The sequence below is a fragment of the Eublepharis macularius genome, chromosome 2 (assembly GCF_028583425.1).
Source record: "Eublepharis macularius isolate TG4126 chromosome 2, MPM_Emac_v1.0, whole genome shotgun sequence".
In the NCBI taxonomy this organism is placed as follows: Eukaryota; Metazoa; Chordata; class Lepidosauria; order Squamata; family Eublepharidae; genus Eublepharis; species Eublepharis macularius.
The window spans coordinates 6,142,054-6,167,098 of record NC_072791.1 but is presented as its reverse complement, the minus strand read 5'-3'; the positions used below and the strand labels follow the sequence as shown (position 1 = coordinate 6,167,098).

Genomic DNA, 25,045 nt, shown 5'->3' with positions numbered 1-25,045 from the left:
CTGTACTTCTTCCAAGTTGTGAATAGGCTTCTCCGAATATAATGATGTAAGAACATAGAGTCTGCTTTTACTTTATCATACCATAAGTATGCATGCCATCCGAATATTTTTTTATATCCTTCTAAGGCCAGTAATTTCCGGTTTTTCAGCGTCATCCAATCTTTCAACCACACTAAACAAATTGCGTCATAATAAAGTCTTAGGTTGGGCAGTTGCATTCCGCCTCTTTCTTTTGCATCTTGTAACACTTTCATTTTCACTCGAGGCTTTTTGCCTGCCCAAACAAAATCTGTTATTTTCCTCTGCCATTTTTCAAACTGCTTAGAGTCTCGGATAATTGGTATTGTCTGTAACAGAAACATCACTCTTGGCAGCACATTCATCTTAATTACTGCAATTCTTCCCAACCATGACAAGTTCAGTCTATTCCATTTAATCAAGTCTTGCTCTATCTGAGTCCACAATTTCTCATAGTTGTTTTTAAATAAATCTATATTCTTTGCAGTCAGTTCAATTCCCAGATATTTCACCTTACTTGTTACTTCGCAGTCTGTTATTTCCATTAATAGTTGTTGCTTTTGTTTAGTCATATTTTTACATAGTATCTTTGACTTCTTTTTGTTTACATAAAATCCTGCCAAATCTCCAAATTCCTTAATCTTCTCTATTACTTTTGGCATATTCTCCATTGGATCTTCCACAATTAGCATTATATCGTCCGCAAATGCTCTGACCTTATAGGAAAAGTCCTTTATTTTTATTCCACGGATTGCATTGTCTTCTCGTATCTGTATCATCAATATTTCCAAAACCAAAATAAACAACAGTGGAGACAACGGGCAACCTTGTCTTGTTCCTTTACCTATAGTCAATTTCTTGGTCACCTCATCATTCACCACAATTGCTGCACTCTGGTCTCTATAAATTTCCTTTACTGCTCTTATGAATCTTTCTCCCATTTGTAGCTTTTCCATGGTGGCAAACAAAGTCCCAGTGCCTCTCAGCCTTTTCTGAGAGCACAGCTCTCCGGCTGTCAGGAAAGAGAGGAGAGGGTGATTTTATGGTTGTTGTGGATTTTCCGGGCTGTATTGCCGTGGTCTTGGCATTGTAGTTCCTACAATGGAACTACAATGCCAAGACCACGGCAATACAGCCCGGAAAACCCACAACAACCATCGTTCTCCGGCCGTGAAAGCCTTCGACAATACAGGGTGATTTTATCTTCTCCCTCCCCTCTGCAGCCTCCCGAACGGATCCCACAAGCCTGGGAATAAGCTTCCTTTGCGTCAGAAAGGACCAGCAGGGGGAAGGGAACTAGTGAAAGATCTGCGATCCTTTTGCAGATCACAGGATCCACTTACAGCGCCCCCATTAGAGAAGACCAACTATCACCTGGCAACTTTCTTTTAAAAAATACATTTGAGAGCTGTGCTGTGTGCCACTGAACAATGAGCACTGATGCAAACAAGGATAAAAACAAATCTTTCCACAATTCGGTTGGGGCTAAAAGAGGTTGTTGCTTTGCAGTTCAGAACAGACAGGCACAAGGTTAGCACTTCTGTCTCCAGTCAGCTGTAATACAGAATTTGAACCTGTTGGACAGAAACTGAAATTAAATACAATTAGGAAATAGTAGAGAGTCCAGTTGCTCCTTTAAGACTAACCAACTTTATTAGAGCATACGCTTTCGAGAACCACAGCTCTCTCTGACGAAGAGACTTGTGGTTCTCGAAAGCTTTATGCTACAATAAAGTTGGTTAGTCTTAAAGGTGCTACCGGACGCTTTGCTATTTTGCAACTACCGACTAACATGGCTAACTCCTCTGACTTAGGAAATGCACGCTCAACTTGCTGCTCCCACTGCATCCAAGGCATTGTTATAGGACAACAGGTCAGCAACAGGGCAATGACTAAATACAGTAGCCTCAATACTCCAAAGAGCACTTGACATGGTGCCACTGTCTTAATTGCCAAGCAGTGCAAACAGATGTCAAATACTAGCATTATTAAGTAATATAAAACTCTCCAGTGAATTCTGCAGGCGTTAGTTTCAATGCCATTTCCTACAGAGCCATCAAGAAACTGGGTGTGACTGCACATCTTTCCCTTTAGCATCTGCTCCAGGTCCGGCTCAGGACTTCCTTTTCTGTCCCTGGCACATTAAACATCCTTAAATACAGCCTCTAATCCCATTAAGGTAAAAAGACAACACTCTTACCTGATCCAGGGGTAATTAATGGTCCTTCCAGCTCAAGTGTCTCATCTTCATATTGATCATCTAGTTTTTTCTTTTTCTTCTTGGTGGGATCTCTGGGCTTCCTTAAAAGGGAGAGTTCTTCTGGATGTCTGATGTCTAGAGAAGAATAATATTACATTAAAATACTAGTTCTCCATTTTGTTGGTATCAATAAATTGTAGCCATTTTACCCTTTACCAAATGAGCACGCACACAGTATACCATGGTGAGCTCATAGTACTTCATAAAAGGGTAACCAAGAAGCATCCTTAAATTATGTGTACATTCTATGCCAGAAGAATCAGAAAAAATAAGTCACGTCCGTGCTTCAAAACCCCTGTAGACACAACTAGTTGTGCATCTGGAAATAAAAAAAAAAGGTCTGATGTTGAACCTCCGCCTAGGTTTAAACCCCAGAGAGTAGCAGTGTCAGTCAGTTGTAGCAAGCAGACTTGTGGCACTCTACAGACCAACGGATTTATTGTGATCCAGAGCCCACTTTGTTAGATAGAGGTCTTCAAGGTACTATAAGATTGCTCTTTTTGTTAGTTTGATAGGAAGCAGAAATCTAAGACTCCACGGAGAGGAGAAAAAGCATAGCTTTATTCTTAATTTTTTTTTAAAACATCAGATGCCTGCTAGAAACACAATTCATTCATAATGAATGGTTTCCTTCTCATTATCTTTCAGGGCATGTATCTCCTCCTACATGTTCTTCTGCCAAGTCCACTTTTTATGCAAAACAGTTTCCTGATCGCCACATCCTGATCTTTCCTGTTAATCTCCCACCCCACACTTACTTCTCCAAATGCCATCCTCCCCCTCCACAATATCAGTGTCTCTTACAAACTGGAGGGCAGAATCATATTTTTATTAAAGTGCCTAAGATGCCAGCATTGCTGAATTACTGAGTAGCAGTAAAACAAATTACATAGGTCCGTTGTTTTAGCCTGGGACTGTGAAAAATGGGTTTGCAGCAGCAGTAATATGGTGTGCCATTGAACAAATCTTGCCTAGTATTTTATGACATTTCTTCAATATTCTATATATTCAATATTATCAACAGCATTTAGACTATCACACAACCTTCCAAAAATATTATTTCCCTCTGTTATGAAGCAAGCAATTGGACTTTAGAAGTTATGCTCAGAGGAGCTGCTGCCTAAGAGAAACACAAACAAAAAATCAAAATTGCTGCAGTCCCAGTAACCCCAGCTAAGGTTTCTCATATTTTGACTAGCAGGGCAAGACAATATCTAGTATGGAATCCTGTTAGCTACAGAAGGAATTAACACTGGTTGACTTTGACTGTTAGTTACATCACATAACAAAAATTAAATCACCACCCGAATAACCACTGTTCTAAGAAATGTTTGTAAGGGGGGGACTTCCCTCCTGGTTGCCTTGCAGCAGATAAAAAGACAGTGTGGTACAGTGGTTACAGTGCTAGACTAGGATCTGGAAGACCCAAGTTTAAATGCCGATTCAACCAGGATGGTCACTGGGTGACTCGTTTCTCTCTCTCAGCTTAATCTTCCTCAAAGGATTGTTGTGACAAAACGGGAGGAAAGAACAATGTATGTTGCCCTGAGCTTCTTGGAGGATGGGCAGAATACAAATGGATAGGTAAATGAAGAGGCTACCTTATGTCAGGGTTCACCCCCTAGTGCAAAAAGGGGGGGGGGTTCCAGGCTCTTAAGTTTACGCTCTTATGTGCCATAGTTTCGGGAGGGTCTGCAGCAGAACAGCAAGATTTGACTCCAGCAGATCATAAAGACCAGTTAGATTCCCCGGGTATAAGCTTTCAAGAGGCAAAGTTCCCTCTACCAACGCTGTTCTCCACACCCACCACCCCTCTGCATACCCCACCCTATCCAATCACGGCTGCTGTTGTCATTCACCGGCTATTATCATTCGGCTTCTGCAATCACTCCACTCTCCAAGATATAAAGACAGGTGGACTCAGATTCTAGCTGTATGTGAAGGAGTGAGCTGTGGTTCACGAAAGCTCATCGCCTACCACACATTTTGCTAGTCTTATCGGTGCTACTGGACTCTTGCTCTTTTCTGCTTTTTCCGATATTCAGCATAAAATGCAGCAATCTGACATCAGTTAGCATTACAATAATCAAATTCAGATATTGTTTTTCATCTTTAGTATTTATAAATATACAGCTTTACTGAGCTAAAGGATATATTTCATGGCCATTTCGTAGAGGCAAACCCAAATCTGTCATCAAGCCTCCTAGAGCTTCCCCTTCCTGCTCAGCTTCTCCTCCCGACTGGCAACCTGAAAGAATCTTGGCCCAGTTTGGGGTCCCAATCAACTTATCTGAGAACAGCTGCTGTAAAGCCGTTCACAAACTAAACTTCCCAGCATTTCTTGAGTTTGTCCTACCCCTCTGCAACATTCCAACTACTAACAGAGATTTTAAAAAAGAAACAGTGTCCCACAGTATGATAAGCCACATCTTCCACGAGTGACGTATCACAACTGTTCCGCTTGCCTGACCTTCTGAAGCCTGGAATCCATACCATTGACCAAAAGTGCCAGTAAACATAAGCACAACAGTGCGTGAAGTACAGCGCATGTTTCCAAGAGGCATCAAGGAAGCTGTCCTGTTCAGTCATCAGAATCGGACCGGCCCTGTCAGTCTAAAAGGATTAAGGCCACTTAGCATTATATGGCCGAGAGATCCGCAAGGGCACTTGCTCAGCCTCCTTTGCCAAGGAGCTCCGCTCATGTTCTTTCTCCCTGAGAGGAAAAGAGGATTCTTCCACAATAAACAACCAAGTTTAAAAGAACAAAGTGCTGAACAAGTGCTTACTATATTTTAAAAAATGACCTTGGTATCAATGCATACAAAAAGGGTTCCCAGTTGCCCACTGGTGGCAGGCAAACTCCTGGGGGTTTGCCCTGTTGCCTGCCGATCGCTGGCAATTGGCAGGAGGTGGCAAGCCCCCTGGAGATCGTCCGCCACTGGCAGGCACCCTGGAAACATGCATGGCACACGCACTTCCAGCAGACGCGATGACATCACTTCTGGAAGTGATGTCGTTGCGCTGGCCGCGGGAGTGCTCCCACACTTTTGGGGAGGCTGAAATGGGCCCTGCAGGAGCACTCTCGTGGCTGGCGTTATGGTGTCACTTCCGGAAGTGTTGTCATCCCGCAAGTGCTGGGAGAAGCATGCGACAGACATGAGGTAAATGCAGGGGCCATTTCGTAGAAAAAGAGCTGGAGGAACTCATTAGCATGACTCATTAGCATAACTCATTAGCATATGCCATGCCTCTTGCCATCACTGGAAGTGTGTCATTAGCATAACTGATTTGCATATGCCACACCCCCTGACATCACCTATCCTGGATGTTTTGGACCCAATCCTGGCCATTCAGGGCTGAAATTGGACCCAAAATGGCTGAAAAGGGGCCCAGAATGGTCAGGATCAGGCCACTGATTAGCAGGAGAGTGATCCACCACCCGTCAGAGGCCCAATCTGGGCTGTTTCAGCCCCATTCCAGGCCGAAACAGGCCCAAAATGGCCGTGAGTCAGGTGGGTGGGGCCACCTGACATGTGACCTCTTTGGGGAACTGCGTTCCTGTGCATTCCCCCTCAAAATGAGCCCTGGGTAAATGCCAGGTTCCCCCTCTCCTGCCAGGACGGTATAGAGACCTGGCACCCCTAAAGCATTCACACATACATTAGACTCCAGTAGTTTATCCCCCGAACATATCATGGAAAACACTTTAATGGAGGTATTTAAAACCACAATAAGAGAGACTCGGATATATTCCATATTTCAAGTTAGAAAAGGTACCACCAATCCTAAAAGGATGCCTGCGTGGTTAATGGGACAGGTCAAATAAGCCATAATAAAAGGCAAATGGGCTTCCTTTAAAGAGGTTCTCCCAGTTGCCCAGAAATCAGCACAGTTCTGGCAAAACAAATATATGTTGACAATCAGACAAGCAAGAAGGAAATTTGAGGAATGGATTGCTAAAAAAATTACAACAAGCAATAAGCATTTTTTCCACCAAATATACCAGGAGCAGGAAACCAGTCAGGGAGGCAGCTGTAGCAATGGATGACAAAAGAATGCAAGGGTTGTTTGAGGAGGATAGGGAGATGGCAGGTGGAGACTGCGTCAGTTTTCACCGCGGAAAATGCCAGGCGTACACCCACACCGGAGCTGCTGTTTTTCCAGACAGTATCTGAAGAATCACAGCTTCTAAAGAAAACATGTAATTGTTGATCTACTAACCAGCACACGTGTAACTTGTCACTAAAATCAGCCTCTGCCCTGGAGGGCTGGAAAATATCAAATGTCACACCAATTTTTAAAAAGGGGTTCTAGAGAGGATCCATGAAATTGCAGGCCAACCAAAAAGCACACAGAGGAACAAAACCTGCGGAGGGAAAAATCAGCCTGGCTTCTACACAGGGAAGTCCTGCCTCACCAACCTTTTGGAGTTCTCTGAGCAGATTAACAAGCATGTGGGAAAGGGATATCCAGTAGACATTAAAGAGATTTTTAAAAGCTTCCTCACCAAAGACTCCTGCGTAAACTTAGCAGGAAGAGGACAGGTTTTCTTGTGGATTAAAAATTGGTTAAACGACAGGAAGCAGAGAGTACGGATAAATGGACGCTTTTTCCAATGGAAAAAAGTGAGCAATGGGATCCCACAAGGATCAGTATTAAGAACATAAGAGGTGCCCTGCTAGATCAGACCAATGGTCCATCTAATCCAGCATCCTGCTTCACACTTGACCAACCAGTTGTCCTGGAGAACGGGTCGATAAACGGGACATAGAGGCTAAGGCCTTCCCTTGATGCTGCCCCTAGCACTGGTATTCAGAGGTTTGCTGCCGCTGACTTAGTAACAATCATTAGTAGCCACTGATGGGCTTATTGTCCCATGAACCTCTCTAGGGCTGCCGGCTCAAATTTAAGAAATTCCTGGGGATTTGGGGATGGAGCTGGGATGGCAGAGTTCAAGGAGTGGAAATACCTCAGCAAGGTATAATATCGTAGAGTCTAATACCTCCAGAGCAGCCATTTTCTCCAGGGGAACTGATCTCTGGGTCCTGGAGGTCATTTGTGCTTCCAGGAGATCTCCAGCTACCACTCAGAGAGTAGGCAACCTTAAATCTCTGTGGTGGTGGAAATGGAAAGCGCCATCAAGTCGTGGCTGATTCATGACAAGGCAGTACGGTTTTCAAAGCAAGAGACGAAGAGAAGTGGTTGCCTCTGTGTAACAACTCTGCCGAGGTCTTCCGTGGTGGACTCCCATCCAAGTACTAACCAGTGCCGAGCCTGCTTGACTTCCGAGAGGCTGACGAGATTGGGCTAGGCTGAGCCATCCAGGTCAGAGACCTATCTATGTAGTCCGCTTTTAAAGCCCTCTATGCTCATGGCCATCACAATGTCTAGTAGTGAGTTTACTCCCTGTGTAAAGAAGAATTTCCCTTTTGTCCATCCTGAATCTACTGCTCATCAACTTCATTGGGTGCCCTCAAGTTCTAGTATTATTGGAGAGCAAGGGTGAATCAGGCATGATAGCCACCAGGACTTCTTCCAGTGGGCTGTTGACCCCCCCCCCCCAACCTGGGCTGGGTCAGTCACGGGGCACCTGTCCACACCTGCATGGCCAGTTGGAGGTGGTGTTTGGCCCATCCAAGGCCCTCCTGAGACCCACCCAACTGGGGGCAGCCAGCACCTGGCCCGTATAAGATCTGCCTGACCAGCAAGAGGCAGAGCCTCCCAGCTGAGGGGGGAGGAGCTTGGAAAGAGGAGGCTGGCTGTGCAAGCAAGTTCCCCCTCCCTTCTTCCTGGGAGTGGGGCTGGCCACCTCTCCCCCTTGGCGAGGTGGGGCCCTTTTCCCATCCCAGTCTGGGGAGAGAGAAAAAGCTCCCTTCATCCACTCTCTCCACCCCATATGTAATTTTGCAAAACTCTGTCCCGTTGGTCATCTTTTTTTTAAACAGGCACCAACAGCACACTTTATATCTACACGCCTGTGACATTAAGCATAGGAATGCTGGCAAGAACAGGCGTCAAAACCATGGCCTGAAATGACTCCCCTGCCCACCTCTGCCTGATGAAGAGCTCTGGTGTATTCAAAAGCTTGCATACTGTTTTGTGTTATTTTGGTTGGTCCTAATAAAAATGGTATGGGGATTCTGCTTTGGTTTTGGATTTTGGACCAGTACAACTGCAAACAACTTCTGTCTCATGTTAAGATACGCTGCCATATGTGCTGCCATTACCTTGACATTGAATGTATGAGGTAGGTTTTTATTAATAGTTCATTAGCAGTCCAGAGCTCTTACTGGGGAGAAGCAGCTATTTGTTTCTAGGGCAAGAAAGTATTCAATTATGATTAAAGTGACAGAATGAGGTGTCAGAGGAGTGGGCTACAAGCCAAGTTGGATCTCTGAAATGACACGATCCTGGAAGTTAATCAGCCTCTTACTTGACTAAAGATACATATTTGGACTCCTGACATACAGGTTATCAGCATACTGCACTAATTTTTTTTACAAAGCTTGGTGGCAAAGTGGGAACTTGTGCTTCAGGGGGCTGAGGCAGGGAAAATGCAGGGAAAACTGGCATGCAGACGCTCTGTTATCACTCCAAAAGCCTCTGCACTCTCAGCCATGACAGCTACACAAAGAAGTCTTGCCATGTGAAAGCAGCCTAACAGAGATTTTCTGCTTCCTTAGTAAACCAATTTGCAAACTGGCTTCATTCACTGTGGGTCTGCACAGCAAGTGTAAACCAGAGTTTGCTGGGTCAGACACAAGGGTAACCACAGAAATGGAAATCTCTAGTTCGCTGGCTGCACATAAGGTGAGAAAGCAACATGCAAGTCCAAGGACCCCCAAGGCCTGTTCATGTTGCAGCAAACCAGTTAAGCCGCAACCCAGCCACAGACTGCTCCAGCCCAGGGCCCCTGCTGCCAGTTGCTGCGGCTGGAGAGAAGCAGGCAGGATATTCTGCCTGGTCAACAAAGCAAGGGCACAGAGCCAGTCTCTGTATCTTGGGTCCTATGAACCAGTTCCGTGCATGCTAGATAGTCTCTGCTGCGGAACACGCTTCCTTCTTCTGAACAAGGTCAATCGCTTTCAATGGGCCCTGAAGCAAACGGAAGTGCGAGAGGAAGAAAGGAAGTGTACTCTACGGAAGAGACCATCTAGTGTGTGTGGAACTTGTTAAGAGGATCCAAACACAAGTATTTATATTTGACCTGAGGCCTCAAACTCCCCAAGGAGTTTCAGGCCTCACCTGCTTGAAGAAAAATGTCCTGTCCCTTTAACAGAGGTTTCATGGGATGGCATTCGTGTGTGTGTGTGTGTGTGTGTGTGTGTGTGTGTGTGGATGGCATTTGTGTGTGTGTGTGTGTGTGTGTGTGTGTGTGTGTGTGTGTGTGATGTACCATCAAGTCGCTTCCGACTTATGGCGACCCTATGAATTAACCTTCAAAGTATCCTTTCATTAATAGACTTGCTCAGATCTTGCAAACTGGAGGACGTAGCTTCCTTTACTTAGGACGGTATTTACCAGACGATATTTTACCTTCAAATTATGAAAATACTTTACCTGCTCGTTTCTACACATTAAGCCTCTCTTAAAGGGGCATTTTTCTCCAGAAAAAAAAATGCTGGCAGCCCCACCCTTACCTATTCTGGCTCTGGATTCCCTTATAATGTTCAGTATTCAGATAATCACAAGAGAACTAGATATAGAGGGGGAATGAAACCAATCTATTTTTCATGTTTTATTCAAGGGTTTTTAAATCACTCATGAAGTTTACTGGGAAGCGAAAGACTTTGCCCTTCCTTCTTCCCTTTATGTCATTAATAAACTTCTCAGAAAGGTTCCTAAAACATGTTTTGAATAAAAAGATAATCTTGGCAAGCATGGAGTTTAGTTTCTGTAGCGAAAGCAAAGAAATTCCAGGATTTTAAAGACTACCAGATGGCATTGCTCGCCCCAGTTTGTCATTACTAGAACATAGCACCGAAGTGCAAAAGCATACAGTCGATATTTATAATACTATACAGCAGTAAAAATCTGCTTAAGTTGGGCCTCTAAGAAAAGTTTACTCTAAATCAACTGTCAGATTCTCTGGACCAACAGCTTTTGTGGCTTCATTTGCTGGAATAGTTTACTAGCAACTATAGCCGTCTCTGTAAATTATTCTACAGACCAGGTCTTTAAAAGAATTTTGAAAATCAGCTTCAGTTGCTTAAAAATGATATTATTTACCCATTTTCTGCACCTGAAGACCCATAAGGGGGAAAAGGTTGCTTTCTTTTAAAATTCCCCGATCTGTCATCCCCTCCATGAGTTAACAGCACAGTTACATGCAATTTGATTCTATAGTGCATTTATTTGATATTTAGGATTTTAGAAAGGTAGCATTCTTGTCAAGGTTTATTAAATTGCATGTATTAATTCACTCACAGGGGCGGCCTACAAGGCAACACGAAAAAGACGACCTCTGCTGAAAGTCGTGGGAGTTTGGGGAGTTTAATTCACTCCATGTATTATGCTCCTCTTATGAATGATGCCATTGATTTCTTGCCCTTTAGCCATGCTGCAAGAGCTTTCAGCCCAAGATGAGCTTCAGAAGGAACCCAGTCTTCGCATGGATGCTCCGAGCAGTGACCCTGTTTGCCATAGCAAGCAAGAAATGCAGCACTCAATGCACCCTTCCATTTCATGCAACTGTGAAACTAAACGCTAATATATAAGGACATGTAGAAAGATGAAGCGGTCAACAGAAGGACTAATGGTTCTCCAGTCTAGCTTTCCAGAGTACAAAATAAATTTTCTCCCATATTCCAGCATGGCGTTTCCCAAGTCTTTATGCTGCTTCCCTTTCTGTAGCCGAGTTACTCCTCTTCTCCTACACATCTCCCTCACACTACCAGGTCTTTGCACAAGGCCTGCTGCGGACCACCGTTGCCCCATGTGTCCTATGCCTTCTGCTACTGTACGGAGGGAATTCCAAAGAGGAGGTGTCATGACTGAGAAAGGCCTTTTCCTAAGAGACACATTATCTTCCTTCTGAAAGTAGACGCAGATTTTTAACAGGCAAGCAGGAATATATAGGAGCAGGCAGTCTAAGTAATGTGATATTCCAGAGTGACTAAATGCTGAATTTCAGGGAGGCGGCCATGTTGGTCTGCAGTAGAACAACAGAATTTGGGTCCAGTGGCGGCACCTTCGAGACGAACAAATTTTTTCAGGGTATAAACTTTCAAGAGTCAAAGGACCCTTCGTCAGATAGATGAATTTATTCTTTACTGTCTATACAAGTTCACAAGTGGCAATTCTAATTTTTGTTAGAAAATTAGAGCATAGGAGTGGAGGGTGGCAATTGTTCCAGAATCAAGCATACAATTAATGTGCCTACCTACAACCACAATGGGCACAGACTAGACCACAATGTGTTTTTTATTTTGCACAGTCGCTGCCATATAAAGTGAGGCTAGATAAATGCTAAGCTCCTACCCCACCACAAATTTTGTTAGTCTCACAGGTGCTACTGGACTCTGGCTCTTTTCTACTGCTGCAGACAGACTAATATGGCTACCCATTTTGATCTAAATGGGCTCGCCTAGCCTGGTGATGTAGGTTTTCTCTGAAAACCTGAATTAGAAAATTGTCCTATTCAAATTTAAATAATTTAAACTTTTAAATAATGTTAGCAAAAGGAGGCAAAAGACCACATATGAGCACCAGAGTTTGTTCATGCTTCATTTCCCACATTTAGTCCACCTAACATAACTGATTTGCAGCATAGCAGCCAAATTACGTTTATATATGTTGGGCAAATTTTTCCCTAGCAAAATACAGTATTGGAAAATTTTCCATTTGGGAAATTTTCCTGCCCCACATCACTGGTTAAGAGGTAACAAATCTGAGGGCTTCATTATTAAGGACGGGTCTGTATGAATGCTCTGCCTTCTTTTAATTCTCTCGAGAGACATACAGTGCAATCCTATGCAGAGTTACTCCAATCTAAGCTAATTGAAGTCAATGGGCTTAGACTGGAGTACCTCGGCATAGGATTGTACTAACTAATAGTTAATAAAATTCTAGATGCCCAACAGTGATCCACTTTCCGAACTTTATTATAAGTCTATTGTCGAAGGCTTTCATGGCCGGAGAACGATGGTTGTTGCGGATTTTCCGGGCTGTATAGCCATGGTCTTGGCATTGTAGTTCCTGACGTTTTGCCAGCAGCTGTGGCTGGCATCTTCAGAGGTGTAGCACCAAAAGACAGGGATCTCTCAGTGTCACAGTGTGGAGAAGATGTTGGCAGGTAATTTATATCTACTCAGGAGGGGTGGGGTTGGGCTGTGTCATCCTGTAAGAGTTTCCCAGGGTGTGGAATGCTAATGGTGGGAGGCTTCACTGTATCCTGAGGAGGTTCTTTTGCATATGGATTGGTGCTTGATGTGCTAATCTTCTCTGCAGGGCTATTGTTGGGTATAGAGTGTTTTGTTAGCCTGGTGTTTTTCAGGACTAGAAACCATGCTCTATTCATTCTTAAAGTCTCTTCTTTCCTGTTGAAATTGTGCTTATGCTTATGAATTTCAATGGCTTCCCTGTGCAGTCTGACGAAGTAGTTGGAGGTGCTGTCAAGTATTTTAGTGTCCTGGAATAGGACACTGTGTCCTGTTTGAGTATTAAAAGTTGTATTTATTAAAATATTAATATTATATATTAATATTAATATTATATAATATTATATATTAACATTAATATTATAATATGTAATATTATTATATATTTATTATAAGTCATAATTATGATAATATCCTAATAATCATAATTAGGATTCTTAAAGAGTTTCACTCCTGGTATTCTCTCATTTATCATGGGTAGCAGGAATGAGACAGGATAAAACTACTCAACTACTCTTTATAAAAAATGAAATAGAAAAAAGCAAATCATCACTAACAAGGCAGCCCAGAAGATGAAGCCGAATCTTTTAATGAGTAGCCAACTTGTTTTATAGAGGCTTATTGTTCCAAACACAGTTTAGAAAACATTCCACCACTTTTTTCAGCTATGGTTCTGCACCAGTTGGCAGATTATTTTTTAAAGTAATAATTCCTTTTCAGTATGCATTGCTTTTCCTTAATTATCCTGGTATATTCTTGTCCCTTTTGCTTCACTGTGCTTCCTTATTCTGGTATATTTTATGCACATTATTTATGGTCCGCCTTTCTCACGGAGACTCGAGGTGGATTACACAGTGTGAGTCAGTGCAAGACAACACAACCAACCAGAAAGTACATCCAATAAACAATGTAATAGGATTTGGATTATAGAAATCTGGAACTAAGCAGAAATCTGAACAGAGCGAAACAAAGCCCAAGCATTAGGATGGCACATTAAACAACACAGGATTCTACTTACAGCAGCAGACGGTGTGAACTAGACACAGCAGTTTAGTTCATGGTCCCTAACTCTTTACCAAAGCATCTTTATCAACTATTTTGTTCAACCCTATTACCTGTGCAAAATACAGGTGGGAAGTTTTGCATGCAGAGTTTGAAGAGGTATCATGTTCCTTTTAATTTCTGAGCAAGTATAGTGGTTTAGCCACATGTACTTTCTATCTCAGTTGGTATGTAGGGTTAATATTATGTGCAACTCAACATAGCTCTTTGCTGTTTATAACATATGTATGTGTTAAAAGTCGCAAGCGACTTACGGCAACCCCAGAAAGAGGCTTTTAAGGCAAATGAGAGGCAGAGGTGGTTTGCCAGTGCCTTCCTCTATAAAGTGCTGTTCCTATAGAGGAACAACAACAACAACAGATTTATATACCACCCTTCAGGGCAACTTACCCCTCAGAGCAGTTTACAAAGTATGTTATTATTATCCCCACAACAATCACCCTGTGAGGTGGGTGGGGCTGAGAGAGCTCTGACAGAGCTGTGATTGACCCAAGGTCACCCAGCTGGCTTCAAGCGAAGGAGTGGGGAAAAAAACTCGGTTCTCCAGTTTAGAGTCCCGGCACTCTTAACCACTACACCAAACTGGCTCTTGTAATACAGACTAAAAAATAAATAAATCTGCCACTTGATCTGGGAAATGACAACAACGGCTTTTCGTATTTCTCTGGAAGCTTTCTAAGCAGCAGATGCTTGGTACCCAATCTTGGACCTCGTATGCTAGATTTTCATGTTCTTAGCTTGCTTTACTCAGAAGCAGCAGCAGATGAAATTATTCTCATCTTGCAAATATTGGAAGGCAAACATTGACACAAAACACACACATTTCAAAATTGTACTGAGTCATGAAACTGAGTGCAATTATTTGGCAGGATTGATCCTGAAAATGGGAAATGTTAGCTTAGAACGACATGTTCTTCTCCAGCGCGCTACTCAATACCCCCTCACTTCTTTTACTGTCACCACTATACTTGCCATTTAAATGGGTTCTGAGAACATGGGCTGTAAAGCAGTTGTAGCACAGGACTCCCGGCAAAACAATGGCCGAGCCGTCCCTGAGCCCACTTGTGGGGAGGGCGGGTTAAACACCTAATAAACTACTAAACTTTATGTGAGAATCATCTGTTGTTCCCCTATCATTATTTTTAGAGTGCCAGAAATATCCATGGCTCTTTACAGCAGAAAGAGAGAGCGCTGTACAGGGGGAGGGGGAATGCAGAAATCTTCTATTCCACTGTCATAAGCACCTTAGGTGAGCAGAAAACTTAGTCTGGACTCAACCCATCCTTAAAAAAAAACCATCAAGCAAGGGCCTTTGGATCAACAATCCCTTCCTTAGCCTGCCACAGGAGACTGTCAAAAAGTTTTCTTGTCATGTTCGAACATGCTTAATAGCTTATGTCAAGTCCTAGAGTAAGAATGAACACCTCAAGAGACTTTTACATAAATGGCATGGGTATCCAGATAATGACTATTCTCAGTTTAATTAATTTATGCCAAACAAAATTAAAAAGTCTTCATACACTGGCGGAGGGAGACAGGCGAATCTTCCTGGGGAAGGTGTTCCAAAGTTTTGGCACCACAACTGAGAAAGCACTTTCTCGGGTTGTCATCACCCATCCAGTCTCAGATAGCAGGACACTCAAAGCAGGGCCTCGAAAGATGACCAGGGTGGACAGATGGGTTCACGTGGGAGAAGGTGGTCCTAAAGGTATGCTGGCCTCAAGCAGTATAGTGCTTTAAAGGTTAATATTAGCATCTTGAATTGGGCCTGAGAGCAAACTGGGAGCCAGAATCAACGCTGGAGTAATATGGTCCCTATGATACAACAACAACATTCGATTTATATACCGCCCTTCAGGATGACTTAACACCCACTCAGAGTGGTATGTTATTATTATCCCCACAACAAAACACCCTGTGAGGTGTTGCCTGGTGACAGGCAAGAGTCTGGCAGCAGCAATGTAGCTTCTGGACAGTCTTCAAGGGCAGCCCCACATACAACACGTCTATCTGCAATTGTTTGGTTCTGATCTGCAATTGTTTGGTTCTGATAAAGAGTCACAAAGACCAGAACATAACAGAAAAAGATGGAGCCCCTTTCATTTTGCTAACAAAGCTTCATAATTCAGAGTGCTCCGTATCTATGGTACTTAAACTACAGCCGGCTTTAAAAAATGAAAGCCAGTTGTAGGGAACCTCTCCTGCTCTGCCTCCATAATTTCAGCAAAAGGAATTCACATACATGAAAAACTGCTTTGCTTAATTACATAACCATTCCAGTCTCCAAGAGGTTTAATAATCTTTCATTCTACTATTCTCAGAGAATGAATCTTGGGAAAATCCATTTAAGGTCGGAGAAATTCCCCTAAACTAGGAAATGCAACTGGATATGTGGATATTCCTCACCACTGTCTGGCTTCAGTGAATCATTAATGATGCTGACATTACAGATCAGCATTAACAAACAAAGAATCCCCAGACAAGACTTACAGCTCAGCTTTGATTGCTCCTGAAATCAGACTGCTGACGTTACATCTGGTTTAAAGGGGTTTTTTTTGCAATTAACCAACAATTGATTGTTTTTCAGAGGGAAAACATGCTTTTTAAAAACTACCAGCTTCAAATAATCCACTAATGAGATTACCATTTGGCTGCAACTGAAGATACACTCTCCATCTCGGCAATTGATACAAGAGGTGGCGGAATGGACCTTTGGACATTTACCATGAAGGGTCCTTCTCCTCTGAGGACAGGGTGATTGGGAATCATCTTGGGTGATTCCCACTGTCCAATCTGGGAGGCAGGAACTAATTTTCTTCCTCTTCCTGTCTAGCGTGTGGGGCATTCACATGTTAGGGTTCACATGCATTAATCCTTACGGCCATCTTGAGGGGGTCTGCATCCTCCTCCCCCATATTGCAGTCTGAGAACTAAGGGAGATGTTTGCCTAAAGCTCCTTATTGATGGCAAAAGTGAGATTTCAGCTGGGGACTTCTTGATGCCTAGCTTAATCATAGCCACTGCCTTATACTAGCTCTCCCTAGCAAACTAAAGATGTGCATGCAATTGACTTTACTATTGTGTTTGAAGACCTTTTCCATGTTAGAACCAGAAAGAGGTCAATTTGTTCTTCGTTATGTTTATTAGTATGATTAGATGTTACCCACAGGGAAAGAGACCATTTGGAACTTTTCTTTAGAAACTGTTCAGCTGGTGGTTGAAATATACGCGTCTGAATGAAAGCCATGAATGAAAGCCAAGCAGTTTCCTTCTGTCCAAAGTTGAAGCAGTGCTTTGGCAATGCTTCTTTTGAGGGGAGGGTCTCTGGTAGTGCCAATGAGCTTTCGGGAAGCAAGACGGACTGGAACTGTCCCAATATACTGCAGACATAAAGACAGTAAAAGAAAAAGAGGGGGGGGGGAGATTTCGCAGGCAACAAAGTCGCTTCCTGCCAAAATAGTCAAGCTAGCAGTTTACAAAAACACATCTCAAAATATTTTAAGAACCTTCTGCATTAAATTTCAAAATGATTGGATCATGTATGGAAAATATTCAGGTTAAGAGACTTTAAGTCACACGTGAATGGAAATATTTAGAGTAGTTTTCAAAGATGAAAAAAAGACTGTCTCACTTTAAAAGACTAGTTTATTACTTTCATATCCAAGAAACAAAATGGAACATCTGAAATACCATGAATGTAAGAAAGGCATCATGGCTGATTGTGGGAGACCCGCTGGATCTGAAAGCAAGCAAACAGACAGAATCGATTATGTGAATTCTCAAAGCTCTGGCTCAGTGGCAGAGCATAAGCTTTATATGCTGCCTCCAGAGACTCCACTGCCAATTTCACAAGGTTCAAACACCAAGGTCTTCAGAGCCAGCAAGGGCCATACACTAATTCCATCTTGTCCGGTTTTATCATCCTGGTTAGTCTGGAGATCAGTGAAATAGGAGCAAAGGCTACAGTATGCCTGTTGACAGGCAATATAATATAGCCAACATAGTTCCTCTGACAGAACAGCGTATCTCTTTGCAGAAAGGGGGGGGCAGTGTTTTCTGCCCCCTTTCCCACTTCAGATGCCCACTTTATCTCCCATGCTATCCCTGACAGTCTTGTTAACGCAAAGGAACAAAAATGCAGGGGGCTCAGTGGAGTGCACCAGGAGGGGAAAAGCAAGCAAACCCCGCCCTCTGCAAAGATCTTAGGTGGCTTGATACACACCAGTGTCAGGATCAATCTGTTCCACCCCCAAACAGTGGTACTGGTGGAACTCAGTTCACACGATAAATAAAGAAGACTTCAGTGGCACCTTCTAGATTGGGGGAATCTTTCTCGAACCACTAACCTCTAAATCAACACCTCCTGACAGCAGGATTTGAGTCCAGTGGCCAACAATATTTTCAGGGTATTTTCAGGCTCTTGAAGAGAGTTTTGACTCTTGAAGGCTAACACCCTGAACACCTTGTTGTTCTCTAAGGTGGCACTGGACTCAAATCAGACCTTTGGACACTTACTGTGAAGGGTCCTTCTCCTCTGAGGAAAGGAGGACATCCTGGGTGATTCCCACTGTCCAATCAGGGAGACAGGAACTAATTTTCTTCCTTTTCCTGTCTGGTGTGTGGGACACCCTCTCTTCAGTTCAGGTGACTCCACAAAGCAGTAACATTGAATTTATCATTCAGCAATTGTCAATACTGGGAGAAAAAACACCTGTTGCATTAACAGGTACTGTAAATAAAGTATAACCTGGAGGAGGTTGACAAATGAGGCAGCCCGGTAGAGGAGGATCAAGACCCAGGGAGGGCAAGGTGAAGAAGAAGGATCCTTCACAGTAAGTGTCCAAAGGTCTGTTCTCCCTCTGAGGCGGAGGACATCTTGGGTGCTCCCAAAGCAGTTTCCACTTTCTGGGTGGGATGCGGTCTTCGTCCGAGATCGTGAGCTGCAGTACATTTCTACCGCAGCTGGTGTCCGTTGAATCATATAGATTTAATCTGTAGCGTCTCATCAAGGTTGAGATCGATGACCCTGTTGCTGGCTTGCAGACCTCTTTTACAGAAATGTTCCTGCATAATGCTGCCCTGGTAGCAGCGCTCTTCACAGAGCGAGCCGTTATTCCATTAGCAACCTCTACGATGAGAGCGTTGTGAGCTTCGATAGTGTGTGTTTTGCTATTGGCACCTACGGCTGCTGAAGGCATTTTCTTCCCCAAATTGAGGGGAGATATACTGATGAACAGTTAAGTCCAACTTTCTGATTTGCATTGTTTGAAAGACAAAGGAAAGATTAGAGGAAGAGAAGAGCAAAGAAGCAGGAATGGGAAAGTGAAGTCCTAATAAGCAAGTAGCAGAGCTCGTCCACTGCTAGACTGCTCTCCCTGGAGGCAGGAACAGAACTGAAGAGAGGGTGTCCCATGCACCAGACAGGAAGAGGAAGAAAATTAGTCCCTGCCTCCCTGACTGGACGGTGGGAATCACCCAAGATGCCCTCTGCCTCAGAGGAAGAACCTACTGTTCTACTGCAGACCAACATGGCTACCCACATGCAACTGCCTCCTCTGTACCAGAAGGCTTGTTCTCTTAAAGATGATCCCAGAACAGTAGGTATGCAGGTGGAATCCCTGAATCTTGAAAATAGCCACAGTTGACATCATTGTCTTGGAGAAGGTGCTCAGAGCAGATGCCGGACCAAAGGACACTGAGTAAGATGTACAGATATTAAACATTCACTGGGTTGGAGAACCTCTACCAGTGATCTCACCAGGGAAATGCTAAGTCATCTGAGATGCATGAACTAGTTCAGATGGTACTGTGTTGTGATGCACTTCACATCCTACATGCGGTCCAGAATGCACTGGTGTTCATCTGGGCATCACACCACAGAAATGGTAGGAAGTGATCTGGGGGAATGTACGTAAAGTTTTAATGAGTTGCACCCAGTACAGCCTCTCTAACCCAACAGTCTACAGAGGACCTGGAGTCAGTCGTGGCTCTGGGGTGAGAGCGCGAGCGAGCGAGAGAGAGCGCGTATATGTATGGCTTCCTTTCTGTCCTTGCAGGTAAGTGTTCAAACCCTCACGCTCTTCCTCTGCCCCACAATCACAAACAGTAGAGATACCAGTATGTATATTTTCACTGCAAGCTGGTCCCAGCATTCTAAAGCTCCCGTCTGGTAAGTTTTGTTTCACGAGCCAGGCTATGTTTCAAGCTCTGCACGCAAGAGGAGAGTACATGAGCAGGACACAAGCTGTGCTTGTGCAGACTGCAGTAATGGAAAGCTTGCTGGAGTATCTGTATGCAGTCGAGGGTTTAGCAAAAAAATGACTATGCATTTTTACAGTTCTTGAGGTGTTTTTTTTAAAATAGTAACTTTATTCTCTTTTGCCTTCAGATTCAGAGCCTAGAACCTATATTTTCAGCACTATTTTGAGTTAGGTTTCAAGGGAACGTCTTTAAAAAGGCTTCATTAGAATCCCTCTCAGACCTTGCCATTTTCAGACCTTCATTGTCTCTCGACTAACTGATATTCTTTTCTGAGAAGAATGAACCTTCAGGCATATTTATAGCCATCACTAATTAGAGGCACACTTAGTCCCCAGGAGTTATGATAGGAGAATGCATTGTACCTAATTACACCGAAGACAGCCAACTGCTTTCCAGTTTGCAGCACATATTTTAATCTGATTTGTAAAGCTTTTTAAGACACACACACACACATGCACCAGTTGCCATCTCCAGAATGCAGCTAGACTGCTTACCAGGTTCAGAGAAAGCTCTTTCATTAGCTCAACCCTAGAACCAGGAGAAAATGCGAGTGGAAGAAGAAAGTAATTCAAACACTCCCACTAAGGGAAGAAATACCCATTTAGAAAGCTAATTTCCCTTCCTTTCTGCTTTGCCCTGGCAACTTTCATCATTTCCCAAACCCATTTAAAAATCCTAATACACCTGTGCAAAGTTAACCGTAACCATCCGTATGCATGACACTTTACGGAGTACAAGAATACCAGCTCCTGCCCAAAGGAGCTTTCAGTGTAAAATTTGAGAGGACGAAAAGGAGGAGGAGAAAGTGAAGGTGGGGATACATAGCAGAATAACATGCATTTCTTCTCATTACACGTCCTCAGACACAGGCCGTCGTCACACGGGCGTTTATTCCGTCAAATTTCCATTATGTGGCGCTATTGTTCCTATCGGCGCCATGACGCAATCTTTTGTCAAATACCGTCTCCTCCCGCTTCGAGTTGTTCACACTGTAGCGCTCTGTGCCGTCATTTTGAACGGGCACAGAAAAAACTCCTCCCCCCTTTTTAAAAAAATTTTTTCCCGCTTTATTGCGTTATAACGACATTACATCGTTATAACCAAACGTTAGCCCAACCCCAAAAGAGCAGGATAGGTTGGCCAAGTTTTCCCGCCCTGGAAGCAGCTTGAACATTGGCTAAGATTGTTTTTCTTCCTAATTTGAACATCCATAAATATACTCTTGTTCTGAGAAAAACCCCTGTCTGACGTGATCCCCATCGCCGAAGACTCAACCATGGCTCCACCGAGTGAACTTGTAGTTCTGGTGGCCCAACTGGTTGTTTTGATGGTTCAGAGCACGTTCACTCTGTGCCATGCACACCTGCGATCCCTCCGTCGGAGGCAAAGGGCAGCGGAAAGACTTTTTCGGTCTATGCTGCTCGAGCAGCATAGAAAGAACACTCTTTCATTGCTTTGTATTTTTATAATATTATGACGTTATAGCGATATAAGGACGTTTTTTTTAAAAAAAAAAAGGAGCTCGCTGCAGGAGAGCGCGAAAGGGCGTCTGGGATAACGGGTCAAGATAAGAAAGGGAAAATTCCGTCATTATGGGATAGAAATCGATGCCGGATGGTCACACGGAAGCAGATTATAGCGCGAAAATTGAGACCAGAGGAGAAATCTCAGACTCGCAACAGTGCCAGAATAAGGTGGGAATTTTGCGGTAGATTGCGCAATTTTCGCGCTAATTTTAAGCCCGTGTGACGACGGCCACAGTTTCAATACTGGGGTGAGGGTGGAGAGCATCCTGATTTTAAAGCTAGGGTGCTGCTCCTGCTTCCTCTGCTCATCAACCCCATAGCTCCTTGGGCTTGCAATATTTAAGGATAGCGTGGATACTGAATGAGCAGTTCTGCCTTCTGCTAAAGAGCTGCAGCAACACCTGATGAAGCAACAGCAAGAGCTGCGGGGAGCAAACTATACACAAAGTCAGATATATAACAAATGTCACACCTCGCCTTTGTCCCTAATAAGGACCCAAAGCAGCTTTCATCACTCTCCTATCCTCCATATTTAACCTCACAACAACCCTGTGTGGTAAAGGAGAGTGTGACCTAGTTACCCAGCAACCTTCCATGGCAGACTGGCAATTTGAACCTGGGTCTCCTTGATCTTAGTCATCCATTGTAGCCAGTAGACCATACCGGCTTGGATAGTTCAGGGAAATTCTTAACTCATCCCCCCTCCCTTTTTTAAATTTTCCATCCTTCCTGTCTGTGCTGCCTCCACCTTCCTGGCTTCTCAAGAGTAATCCTTGTTTCCATTGCACATAGCAGGAGGGGTGGGGGGTCTGGGGGCAGATGTTCTTGGCCCAGGTTGATTCCCCTCATTTTTGGCACTCCGATGATCCCCCTGAAGCTGGTGGCCAATTCTGAGGCTCCTGGCTTTTTTCTCTGATTAGTTATGCCTGCCACAGACACACACACACTCACACATCCTTTTATTAGCACACACCAAAAAACCAAATTCTGTTTCAAGTTACTGCTGTTTCCCAAGTGCTATTGCTGCCTGTGTCAGCGCCACTGCGGAATACTACGCAGTGGTCCGAAATACATTGAATTACGCAGACATGAATCCAGGCTGACCAGCAGCATGCAGGCCAAAGAAAGAAAGGGCAATGAGAAGGCTATGCAGGCAATTGCTTCTCCAACTGCAATCTTGTTCTCCAGCACAGCCCTGCTGCAAATTTTCTTTAAAAGTGAAGTTTATCCAGCTTCTGGGCTCCGTGAAAAGCATCTTGCTTGCTCCCCTAAAGTGGCTGTTTTGCAGCTGCATTAACTTCTCTAGCAGCAGGGCTGGATCCAGTATAATCGCAATGGCTCTTTACCAAGTCGGCAAGGGTGAATTGAACCCTACTGCAAGTGGGGAGCACAATGTCCTTCAAGATCTCCACCTCCCCCGCCAGCATCACTTCCATCTTGTCTGGGTTCAATTTCAATTTGTTTGCTTTCAGCCAGCTGACTGCGGCTGTCAGGCAGTGACTTAGGATCTCTACTGCATCCCCAGTGAATTGGATTGCAAAACCGAGCTGAGTGTTATTCACATATTGATGACATCCAATTCCAAAGCTATTAAAAGGCTTGACATAGAGGATGAATAACATGGGGAATAAGACTGCACCCTTTGGGACCCCGCAAGATCATTCCCACTCTGAAGATAACTGGTCTCCAACAGCGATCCTTGAAGGTGAATCTGGAGCAACCCATATAACTTCTGGCTGAAGGTGAGATTACTTTTGAATGCTCCACTGTGTAAAAAACCACTCCCTGGTGTAAAGACACCATCATAATGGAGAGAAGGGTTCTAATCCATCTGCTTCCTACTGTGCTAATTTTCTTTCATGAGGGTAGGTGGTTTGTGGTTTTTAAAAAAAGCTTTCTTCTACATGTTCCTCATCTGCAGCCTCCTATGAGGACTCCATCACCTCTTTCTACTGCATTAATAGATCAGACCTTATAGGCTTCAACTCTGGGAAAAGTTTGCTTGCTCCCCTGCTGCTGTTGGCAGCCTTGAAGGCTACTGCAACTGATTCACTCTTTTTGGTTGGTACTGTGATTGTGTCCATGGAAACAGCTTCTGTAATTGTTTTAGCTGATGAGCACATCAAGGTTGAATCCTGAAAGCTCCCTTAAGCTTTCCTTATGCCAGAAGGACAGGGAAATAGCCAGAGTCTACAAAGGGTCTTAGAGTGGACATCAAGAAATATCATGGGGAGTATTAAATATATATGGAGGTATGGGCTGGATACGCCCTGCCCTAAAGGCCATGGAATACACCCTTGACAATGGGATCTGGCACAATCTATTACACAGGAGCAAGGAATGGTAATTTCCATGTGGAGGGAATTAAATAGAGTAGTCACCGTAGAAACCAGAGGCAAAGAGCTGGATTGCTGAATCAGATTGCATGTCCAAAGGACTGAACCCTCTATGGTGACCAATCCTAATCGTCATGCTTCTTTGTTGTCTTTCGTTCTCCCAAAGAGGTGGATGAACTACAAGCTGCAACTTCGATAATCTCTCAAGTGTTTTGAGGAGCATGTGATTACGATGACCTTGGAAGGAGGTGGCATATCGGGTCCAAGAGGCATACCAGGGGAAGAAGTCAAACGGGAAGATGTTGAAGTGTGACGTGTTTGGCTTTGATACGACGGTGCAGGCTGGGCTAAAGGACAGAAGGGAGTAGATAGCACATAGCCACTGGAAGAATACCTGTGTCCCTGTGGTGATGGGAAAATAGAATCGCTAGAACATGTCATCTTTGACTGCAAAATACTTCGAGAAGTTTATATAAGGCCTATACTTTCTGCCCATCCAGGTAGACAAAGAGCTTTTCTACTCTCAAAAATGCTCTCGGATAGATCCCAGGACATAACACATAAGGTTGCTAAGTTTGGTTGGATGGCAATAAAGAACAGGAGTTTGTTTACTACCAACTAAAGACAGTTTTGTACTATGGTTTTATGGTACCTGGGTTTTATGATATGCTGAAATTTAAATTTTAAGCATTTTTAAATATTTTAAATATTTTAAACATTTTAAATATTTTAAGGCAATGTAATCTATTATGTTACTGAGGTATCTTTTAATCGGAATTCTCTAGTTTATCTCTGTAACATTGATCATGCCTGTAATTCTTTTGCTGGTCTAAGACCGGAATAATAAATTTGATAAATAGCACATCGAAGTTGGTCAGCTTGAAGTACCAACAAACCCACAGATTGGCCAGCTATAGCTACTGACAAATTATTGCAGCAGGCTTGGTTGGTGGACCTGAGGCAGGGTGGACAAGAGTCTGCAGTTCATCCAAAACTAACACCGAACATAACCGTTGCAGGGACTTCTCGCTGCAAACACATATACAAAACATTTTAAAGGAGATCTGCCGTGCCACAGGCATGTGGGAACTAGAAGAAAAAGAACTCTCAGAAACAGAAAGCAATGCCTGATTAACCAGTAAACAGTGAGCCCCTTTTAAACATGAATAAAAGGATGTGTTTGCTGGGCACTGCAGTCCTGGA

At 43.6% G+C, this 25,045-nt stretch overlaps 1 protein-coding gene across 6 annotated transcripts in view; it reads right to left on the bottom strand.

Annotated features, from left to right (window-relative positions):
• FERMT2 (FERM domain containing kindlin 2) overlaps positions 1-25,045 on the bottom strand; it is a 145,239-nt gene that overhangs the window by 44,182 nt on the left and 76,012 nt on the right. For all 6 annotated transcript variants that reach the window (XM_054970706.1, XM_054970705.1, XM_054970707.1 and 3 more), the window contains exon 4: positions 2,219-2,353. In XM_054970706.1, the coding sequence (XP_054826681.1) occupies positions 2,219-2,353 (135 nt within the window). The remainder of the gene's footprint in view (positions 1-2,218; positions 2,354-25,045) is intronic.